This window comes from Oryx dammah, unplaced genomic scaffold, assembly GCF_014754425.2.
Source record: "Oryx dammah isolate SB20612 unplaced genomic scaffold, SCBI_Odam_1.1 HiC_scaffold_20, whole genome shotgun sequence".
NCBI lineage: Eukaryota > Metazoa > Chordata > Mammalia > Artiodactyla > Bovidae > Oryx > Oryx dammah.
The window spans coordinates 680806-691045 of NW_024070204.1; the positions used below are offsets into that span (position 1 = coordinate 680806).

Genomic DNA, 10240 nt, shown 5'->3' on the forward strand with positions numbered 1-10240 from the left:
TGAACTACGTTCATGGTTTGAAAAACCCTGTACTGTTAAGATCCCATTTAAACTGCACTATAGATTGAATGCACTCGAATCACAATTCCAGAAGTTTTCCTGCGGAGACTTACAAGCTTGCTCCACAACGTGTGTCCTTAAAGAACACAGCCGGTAGGTATGAGACCTGTGATAATGCTTCAGAGATAAAGGCTGTGAGTCCTGGAGAAGACAGTGGACAAAAAGACTGAAGGAACAGAACGTAAGCGAGAAAGAGACAGCAGGCGTGGACGCCTGTGGCAAAGCCGGCCCTGCAGGAGGCAGGAAAGGGAGGCACTCTGAGCTGGTGGCTCAGACGGTTAAGCATCTGTCTACGATGCGGGAGACCCAGGTTCGATCCCTGGGTCGGGAAGATCCCCTCGTGAAGGAAATGGCAACCCACTCCAGTACTCTTGCCTTGAAAATCTCATGGACAGAGGAGCTTGGTGCAGGCTACTATCCATGGGGTCGCAAAGAGTCGGGCACGACTGAGTGACTTCACTTTCCTTCTTTCTTTGAGCAACGGTGCCCGGCCACCCCTCCCCCAGGAAGGACTCCTGGCCGATTGAAGGCTGCCTTAGGCGACACTTGACAACTCCGCGGGGATCACTGACTTAACCTGAACGCTCCCGGGCTAAACATGAGGATGTCTTCACGAACTTGAGGGGCAAAGGTCCTTTAAAGGTGGGCAGGTGGGGCAGCACGGTAGGCAGGGCTTCTCGTCCCTGGCACCCCGAGTGCGAGGGAAGAGGCTTGTGGGCCCCCGGGACCCAGAGAGCAGGGCTGCGTCCTGGAGGCAGGGGGGGGCCAGCACCCCGGACGGGCTTCACAGGAGGACGGCGGTGTCGCAGGTCAAAGCCAGCATGCGGTTTGGGCCAGCAGGGCCCCCGTGGCCAAGGGCACAAAGGCCAGTGGTGGCTGTGTGTGCGGAGGAGGGCTCGGTCCCCTTGAATGCAGTCTACCAGCATCTTCTGCGGCTGGGCCCCGTGCCACCCGGGAGGTGCTGTCCACCTGCGGGTACCTCCCCGAGGGCACCAAGAGGTGGGCAGGGGCTTCAGGGCTGCCCTGCAGCAGGAAGGTGGATGAGTGGACAGAACAGGCCCTTCCTGCTGGGAGATGGCTGGGCGATGGTGCGAAGGCCCAAGGCCTCACTGAGCCTGGGAGCAGACCCAGCTGTGCCGTCAGAACAGCAGGGGGCTGGACAGACGGACGGTGCTGGGGAGGGGCAGGGCCTCTGGGAGTGGGGATGCTCTCTCTCTTTTTGAATAACGTGTTTATTCATCACTGGCTGCTCTGGGTCTCCGAGGCCGGCCGTGGGCCTCGCTCCGGTGGCCGTGTTTCTCCTCGCGGGCGTCTCCTGCTGAGGAGCGCGGAGTCTGAGGGGCAGGGGCTTCAGAAGCTGCGGCTCCTGGACCGGGGGTTGGACCTGTTCATATGCACACCACGGCAGCAGTTATAAGAGGACAGGTTGCAAACGGCAGAGATGTGCCGTGTCGGGGGACGTTTCTGCAGCAGTGGGCACAGGAGACAGGGCACGTGGGACGCTCCCTATCAGAAACAGTGTCTGAAAGGAAAATTTCACAAAGCATAAACAGTAAAATAAATCTAATTTTAAGCTTAAAAATGTTTAATGAAAGGAACACTCTCAAGACAGAATGTTAAGTAAAAATCACGCACGTTTTCATGTCACGGGTGAGTCTGTATCACTCACGCTCAGAAAACTGTGTAGAATAAGGAGAAAGCTCCTGGCGTGAAGTCTCTGGCTTTCCTTATCGAGCACGTGTTTGTTTTGTGATAAAAGTCGTTGGGGCAAACGTGAGTGAAGAGCCGAGGAGAGGTGAGTGGATACAGGACAGAGGACGCAAGCCGGGAGCCGGACTGAGCCCGGAGTCCTGATCCCGGGGGCGCCGTCGGGGGGTGTGGGCCGGGGCCAGCATCTGCATCAGGGTGGGCTGGCTCCGGGGGGAGCAGGAGGCGCCTCGGCTGCAGGGGGCCGAGGTGAGCGGGCCCAGAGGCCCTCGGCCCTCGAGTCTTGAGAGCTGGTGGAGGCTCCGGTGCCTGGAGCAGGGCGGGGGTGGGGGGTTACTGCACCCCGCCTCCTGCCAGCGGCTCTGACCCTGTCCCCGTTTCTGCGCTTCTCTGTCCCTCTCTGCCTCTGGGTCTCTCTCTGTCTCTCCCTCCACCTCTGTCTCTCTCTGTCTCTCTGTCCCCTGTCTCTCACTGTCTCTCTCTCTCTCTCTCTGCCTCTGTCTCCCTCCATCTCTTTCTCTCTCTCTCTGTCTCTCTCTCACTATCTCTCTGTCTCCCCCGCCGGCCCAGCACTGCAGTCTGCATCTGTCGCAGGAACCAGATGTCCCTGGGAGCATATCTGGTCTCTTTCTTCGGGCCTCCACGCTCCTCAGACTCGCCTCCCCCATCCTGGGGGCAAAGGTCAGGGTCCTGACCCCTCCCCTTCCCGTGACCCCCACCCGCCCTCCCTGGATGAGCTATTCCCGGAATGTCAGTGTGATTCATGAAGTGGCGTGGGGGTAGGCAGCAGGGCTGGTCCAGGGCTGGCTTAGATGGAGCCCCCATGGGGCCTCCTCTTGTGGCCCCAGCTGGGAGGCTAGATGGGGCCACCTTCCCACGACCCCCGAGAGGGTCGCCCGGCTCTCTGGACGCGCAGATGCTCCCCGAGCCTCCCGGCCTGACCCAGTGCCCGGCTCAGGCTCCTAGTGAAGGGACAGAAGCCCCACCTCCTGGAGGATGGAGGACGGGAGACGTCAGGGCGATGGCTCTGAGCCCCCGAGGGTACCCCACAGGGATGCGGGCCCCTCCTGGAGGCCCCCCAGCTGAAGCCTCGCTCCCTGAGGAGCGGCTCAGAGCCCAGAGGGGCCAGGCAGCGTCTCCCGTCTGACCGTCGGGGGCCTCTGCCCCTGGAGCGTCCGGTGTGCATGCCGTGAGGGGAGGTGTGGTGGGCAGGCTGCGATGTCCTGCAGAGCCAGGCAGCATCTTACTGTCGGGTGTCTCTGCCCCCCGCGTGCTTGGTGCGGGCAGGGAGCGGTGGGGGCCAGACTCACCTGAGCCGATGGGTCCCGTTTGCACAGGGGCGGAGCTGACGGCCGCCCCGCTGTGGAGGGTCCAGGCGCCTCTGCAGATAAGGCATTAACAGTCTGGCGGCCTCGCCCTTGGGATCTGCTGACGCTTCCTTTCAGCCCAGGTGCTGGGGTGAGGTGCCAAAGGTTTCCTATAAAGCCCCGGGGCTCTGGCCGGTGGCCACTCGCTGAGCTCGCAGACCCGCCGGACCACCATGGTGAGGCTGGCGCTGCCCAACCCTGGCCTGGAGGCCCGGATCCCGTCGCTGGGCGAGCTGGAGCGCATCGAGCAGGAGGAGAGCAGCTCGCGGCCCAAGTGGGACAACAAGGCCCAGTACATGCTGACCTGCGTGGGCTTCTGCGTGGGGCTGGGCAACGTGTGGCGTTTCCCCTACCTGTGCCAGAGCCACGGCGGAGGTAGGCAGGCGGTGGGCGGGCAGAACGACCCCCGCGGCCGCGGCCCACCCGGGGCTGGGGGCCCCGCCCAGAGCACGGCTGGCAGGGACATCCTCTGAGGCCTCCTGGGGCACCGGTGCCCCGGCCCCGCGCATCCCGGGTCGTGTGGGGTGGGGCAGGCCAGGCCCTCCAGGACCCAGGAGCCCTGCCTTGACCCTGGACCTGCTCTGACCTGGGCAGGCTCTGGACCTGGGTCCCCATGGCCCGTCCCTCCACCCACCTTCCGGGTGTGTGGGGGCTGCAGGGACAGAAGTCACACCATGGCCCCCTATGGCCCCACGCAGGCCCAGGGAGCTGGACGCAGGGAGGAGGCCTGGGGATGCTCCTGGCTCTGGGGGCTCTTGACCCCCGCCTTGGGCGGCACGAGTCAGTTTTCATGTGGAGAAACTGCGGGCCCCCTGTGGCTCTGTGAAGCGCGTGTCCTCCAGAGGAGCAGGTGGAAGGGGCTGTCCTGGGTACCCCCGGCGGCCCCCTCTGAATCGCCAAGGGCTCAGCCGCCTGGCAGGGAGGGTGTGTCATCAGAACCTCTGGGCCAGCTGGCGCTTCCTGGGCTGAGGCTGTCACCTCCGGGGCTGGGGCCCGCTGAGCCCAGGATGTCGGGGCCCCAGCCTGAGTCACAGCCTGTGCCCAGGGGGCCCTCAGGGAGGCCGCTGGCCCTTCCTCGGCAACTTGCTGTCACAACTCCTCGGGGGCTGTCCTGGGGAAAGGTCCCTGACTCGGGCACCAGGAGGAGGGCCTGGCTGCTGCCCTGCTCATGGGACTTGGCAACCGCTCTGGGCTGAGCCCGCTGGTGGGTGAAGGCCCATCGCTGGCCCCTGAGAAGAGGGGGCATGACCCTAGAGCTGGGGAGGGACTCCCGGGGGGAACATGCTAGAAGCAGCTTAGGGGTCTTCCCAGGGTTGACCGGAGCAGACACCACGAGCTCAGACCCCCAGGAGGCCAGGTGCACCCTGACTGGGAGCCCGGGGGCAGCTGAGAGGATGCTGCTGGCTGGGTACTGCCCCCAAACATGGGGGAGGGGACACCACAGCCCCCACGTGGGTCAGGACCCCGCCCCCTCACCCCCACCCCTCAGGAGGCCCGTCCACTGTCCTCTGGGCCAGCTTGTGGGCCGGGAGCCCCGTGGCCCACCCTCCATGCCCAGGAGACCATCCTTGAGGCCAAGGCGGGGGTGGCTGCTGACTCGTCAGGGTGACACTCCCATTCCCGAAGCCCCAGCCATGGGGAGGGGAGCCGCTGTGTGTCTTGAGGAGCCCGCCTTCCAAGGCCTTAGGGGGCCTCCCACACCTGCCCATCCGTTCTGGTTTGGCAAAAGCTTAGTTAGTCTCCAATTATTTCCAGGAGTTTTGGGTAGTTCAAAAAGTAAATGATCTTTTGCTTTCTTTTTAACTTTATATTATGGGGGAAAAAAGTCTATACAGAAAAGGAGAGAGAGCCACGATGAAGACCCACAATTTAGGTCTGACTGTCAGAAGCGTTTGTGGTGCTGTTTGCTGTGAGTGTGGCTGTGAGCAGCTGTGCGCACGTTGCATGACCCCGACTATGGGGTCATCACAGTCCCCCGAGCGGGAGCCCGGTGAGCAAGCGCTGTGCCCGCCGCCCACAGGCTGGCTGCCCTCCCGCACTCCGCTGGCATCTGTGCTCCCCCGGGGTCTGCCCCGGGCAGGAGGCGGGGCCTGTGAGGCTGAAGGAGCTGGCCCCTAAAGGCAGATTTGCTCCCTGAGGCGGAGGCAGACGCGGATGGGCTGGGGGCGGAACAGAGGGTAGGTCTCAGCCCGCTTGGGTTTGAGGAGGACTGGCTGCTGCCTCCCTGGGCTCAGGGAGGTGGGGCCCTCCCGTGGCTCCCGCACCCGGCCCGCTGCGGACCAGGGATGTCCTCCTCGTCCTCTGTGCCCCTCCCTGGGCCCCGTTCCCAGGCCTGCACGCGCCTTCCTTCCTGTGTCCCTGGGTGGGCGTCCCGTCGGGCCGCCGTGCTGGGGTCTGCACACTCGCTTCTGAGTCCAGTCAGCAGGCCGACATTGTGCACGCTGTGGTCTGCCCTTCTGACCACAAGGCTGGGGTCTGCAGGCCAGCTGCTGGCTCAGCTCTCTGTCCCCTGAGCCCCACCCTGCCCTCCCGAGCGCCAGGAGGGGTGCCACCCGGGGCGCCTCCACTCCCCGCCCGGCTGTCCTCCCCAGCATGGCGCCCCTCTGACCGTCCAGCAAGCCTGCAGGTGCACACAGGCTGGGCACCACCCTGGAGACCCCGCCGAGCAGGGCCCTCGGAAGCACAGGGCCCAGGGGTCGTGACTCTAGACACTGGGCCAGGCTCGGGCCTCCTCTCCACCTCCATGCCCTCAGGGCAGCGCCACAGGCTCTGGAGTCCCCTGGTGCTGGGGAACCTGGTGCCTGTCACCTGGAGGCCGGCTGGGCCCCCACAGACCTGCAAGGACCAGGCCCCAGCGGCCAGCAGGGAGAACCAGGGGAGGCAGGACCTGCCACGTGGCTTTGCCCCCCGCCCCCCAGGGCCGGCTCCACAGCCTAGCGGCCCTGAGTCCTGACCAAGGGCAGTGGGGCGGGGGTGCCGGGGAGGCCACAGGCCAGGGCAGACGGCGGTCCTCCCCTGCGCTTTGGGGAAGTGGAAGGGGGACCCGTGGCCCTCCAGGGCATCTGGGGAAGCGGGCAGTGTCCCGGGGAGCCCACCCATGGGAGCAATAAGGCCCCCTCGGCTCCTGTCCACTCTGGACGCTGTGGGGCGGGGAGCAGCGGCAGCCTCCGTTTCCACTGGGCTTCCCTCCTGGAAGCGGCTGAGGGTCTGTGTTCACAAAAGCCGGGCGCTCCTGGGAGACCCCGAGGCAGAGAGGGGCCCCACCTGACCCTGCGCCCTGTGGGCTTGACCTGCGCCCGGGGGTTCTCGAGGCCCTCGCCCTGCTCCCCTTCCCTGCCTCACTTCCTGAGTCCCTGGAACCCCTGCTCCCTGCGGGGCGTGTCCACCCTCCTGCTCCCGAGTCTCTCTGCACATGCGTCCCTCCTCGGGGCTGATGGTCTCCACTCTTGTCTCCCGGGACCTTTGGAACCCGCCGGGCGCCGGGCACTCCGTGGCTTTCCTGCTTCTTAAGACCTGAAGCCTGCCCTGCCCCTCTGTTTGACACCCCCATTCCCAGCCCCGAAGCAGAGGGGTCAGTTCACAGACAGAAGACCCCACCCCTAAAGGGAGCCAAGAGCCGCGCATCCCTGAGGAGCGCAAGGAGCCTCCAGTTGGTGCTGCCAGCGCTGGGGGTGCTTGCCAGGTGGGCCCCACCATGTGGGGGTGGAGGGCTCACTGGGCCCAGCCAGCTCTGGGGGCTGTGGTGGGCGTGCCCTGGCCCCACCCTCCCCGCCTCTGTAGAAGCTGAGAGCCTCCGGTCCTGGAGGAGCTTGTGGGGGTGGCTGTGGGGCTGGTGTAGGTGCCAGGACCATGGGGAGCAGGGGAGGCTTCCTGGAGGAGGGGCTGTCTGAGTGGGGTTTTCAAGGATGAATAGGAGTTTCCCAATGGTAGTGAAAGGGCAGGGAGTCCAGGGGTAAAAGTGGCATCATGAGAGGAAGGGATGGGATGGGGAGCTTGTTTTCTTCTTGGTGGTTTTGCCCCACCGGTTTTCAAATCCAGCTCCTGAGAACCTCAGAGAGGCAAGTCTTACTTCACCTTTACCTCCACAGACAGAGGGACGGGCGCTGAGCCTGCAGCTGGCCGAGCCCCAGACCCCAGGCTGCTGGCTCCCCTCTGTTGAGGGGTCCAGCCTGGAGGGCCCTTTCCTGGTGCCTTTCCTTGCGTCCCAGCCCACACCCTCGCCCCCTGACCCTTGGCACACCACCCCCCGCTCCACACAGCACCAGCCCTGGAAGAAGCTTGTGCCTGGAGCCCCAGGTGGGGGGCCAGGCATGGGGCCAGTGGCCCTGCAGCTTCCTGGCATGGGGACCGAGCGTGGTCCATGGGTGGGAGAAAGTGCTGCTGGCCCTGGGGCCCGGGCCCTCAGCTAGAGGGCACCCGGGAGGCAGATGGAGAAGGAGAAAGAGAAAAGGCCGAGGGATTAGCCCAGGAGCCAAGCGGGGAGCCAGGCGCAGAGACTGGGAGCCCCCTGACCACGTGCTCCAGGTCCCCTTCAACACACACATAAGTACACGCACGCTCAGGCACAAGAGTACACGTGGACACACGAGGACACACCTACACACACACACTCATTCTTACATGTGCACACCCATGCGCGCCATACATGCACAAGGACACACACACACTCGTACACACGCGTCACAGTCACACCGAGTGTCTGGATGCATGTGGAGGCACCCACATGCTCACACAGACACACTCATTCACATACACGTGGACACACACACGCGTGCGGATGGCACACACGTGCACACACACGCTTACACAGTGCCACGCCAGCGGGGACCTCGAGGTCAGGTCTGACACCCACACTGCCCGGGAGGCCAGTGTGGGAAGGCTGCAGCCCCGCTGGCATCCGGGAGAGAAGCAGGCACAAGGGAAGGATCTAAGCTGTTTGAGGGGGAGCAGAAAACGTGTGTGTTGGGAGGTGGAGGCGGGGCGGGGAGGACGAGGGGAGGTGAGCAGAGGAGGGCAGGGAGACGGGGCTGCACGAACCGGGGTGAGGAGTGAGGACCTCAGCCCACGGCAGGCCACGTGGGACCCCAGGACAGAGCGGGGGACCTCACTCCTTGGCAGGCTGCGCCAGACCCCGGGACAGAGGGGGGACCTCAGCCCACGGCAGGCCACGCGGGACCCCGGGACAGAGTGGGGGACCTCACTCCTCAGCAGGCTGCACCAGACCCCGGGACAGAGGGGGGACCTCAGCCCACGGCAGGCCACGCAGGACCCCGGGACAGAGTGGGGGACCTCACTCCTCAGCAGGCTGCGCCAGACCACGGGACAGAGGGGGGACCTCAGCCCACGGCAGGCCACATGGGATCCCGGGACAGAGCGGGGGACCTCACTCCTCGGCAGGCTGTGCTGGACCCCGGGACAGAGGGGGTGACCTTAGCCCGTGGCAGGCCACGTGGGATCCCGGAACAGAGGCGGGGGGACCTCAGGGTGGGCGTCCCAGGCCAGTGCTGGCGGTCCCGGTAACCAGGGAGTCTGACCACAAGGCCATCTCAGACTGGACCTGAATCCACTCTTAAGCCCTGAAGCAAGTGTTTCCAATCCTTTTCGGCCAGTTTCAGCTCCCGAGCTGCCTGCAGACTAGAGCCGGCGACCTTTGGTAACGGTGGCAGGACTGCACTCAGCTCAGCACAAAGCCAGGCCAGGTGCACTGGACAGGCTGCCTCCCCGCTGGTTCCCCCAGAGCCCGGGTCAGGGGGAGGAGCCCGGGCGGCTGGTGAAACCACAGGCCCGGGGCAGAGGATGGAGCAGCAGGAGGGGGCTCACCCCTTCGGGGGGTCTGGGATGGTGGGCCCACGTGCACCATGAAGGCAGGTGTTCACGGGGCCCCTGCTCAGGGCTGGGCCAGGCCCTGGGACCCATCAGCGAGGGCAGACACAGACCCCAGGTCCAGCGGCTCCCTGGCCCAGAGCAGGGTCCCCAGGGCTCGGATGCAGACCCCTTTCTGTGCGGAGTCTGGGCCGGCTTCTGAGCTCCTGGCCTTTACCCCTTCCCCACCTTTGAGTGAGGATGCCAGGGTCCACATCCCCAAGGGGCTCATCACCCGGCGCGTGCCCCTCCCTGGCCTCCTCCCACACGCAGACGCCATCCTAGCGCTCCAGGGACTGGGGGGCAGGCAGCGTCCTGTGGGGACCGCGGGTGAGCCGGCCACCTCGAGGAGAAGGCGCAAGCCCCCCGCAAACAACTCGATGACCGTCAAGGGCGTGGTCAAGGGCGGTGTCCTTAGTCACGTGACCGCCCTGACCACGCCCCCCCGCCGCAGGAGCGTTCATGATTCCGTTCCTCATCCTGCTGGTGCTGGAGGGGATCCCGCTGCTGTACCTGGAGTTCGCTATCGGGCAGCGGCTGCGCAAGGGCAGCGTGGGCGTCTGGAGCGCCATCCACCCGGCCCTCAAGGGCTTAGGTGCGTCCGTGCCCAGGCTCAGCCTGGGGTCCGGGCTGGCAGCACACGCTGCTCCCTCTTCCCTTTACCTTTCAGGGAGGACACAGCCCCAGGCTCCACAGCTCCCACCCTGAGGCTGTTGCCACCCCTTCCTTAGACTCTCTTGGCGGGGTGTGGGCTGGAGAGGCTGTCCTGGGTCCCCGGGGAACACAGGGCCCAGCAGGGCAGATACAGGGGGAGAGAAGAGCCCCCCACTTCCTGCCCAGAGCAGGGACTAGGAGGGCGCCTTCCTGAGGTTCGGGACCCTTTTGTTCACTCACACTCAGTGGGCCAGGAGGGCCCCCCAGAGATTGCCTTCACTCCAGCACTGACCCTTCATTCCACAGTGACCCCCTACCCCAGCCGTGACTGCACACCCCAGCTGTTATCCCCACCCTGGCACCCTCATACTCCAGCAAAGCCCCCATCCCAGCCGTGATGCCCTACCCAGCAGTGACCCCCACTCCAGCATTGCCCTCACCCTGGCAGTGACCCCCATCCCAGCAGTGACCCCCTCCCCAGCAGGGACCCCCACTCCAGCATTGCCCTCACCCTGGCAGTGACCCCCACTTCAGCAGGGACCCCCACTCCAGCATTGCCCTCACCCTGGCAGGGACCCCCTCCCCAGCAG

At 65.1% G+C, this 10240-nt stretch overlaps 1 protein-coding gene across 1 annotated transcript in view; it reads left to right on the forward strand.

Moving 5' to 3' along the window:
- The first annotated feature begins 3307 nt into the window (after positions 1-3307).
- Positions 3308-10240, forward strand: part of SLC6A19 (solute carrier family 6 member 19) — a 20622-nt gene continuing 13689 nt past the window's right edge. The window contains exons 1-2 of the mRNA XM_040262201.1: positions 3308-3509; positions 9451-9591. Of these exons, the coding sequence (XP_040118135.1) occupies positions 3308-3509; positions 9451-9591 (343 nt within the window). The remainder of the gene's footprint in view (positions 3510-9450; positions 9592-10240) is intronic.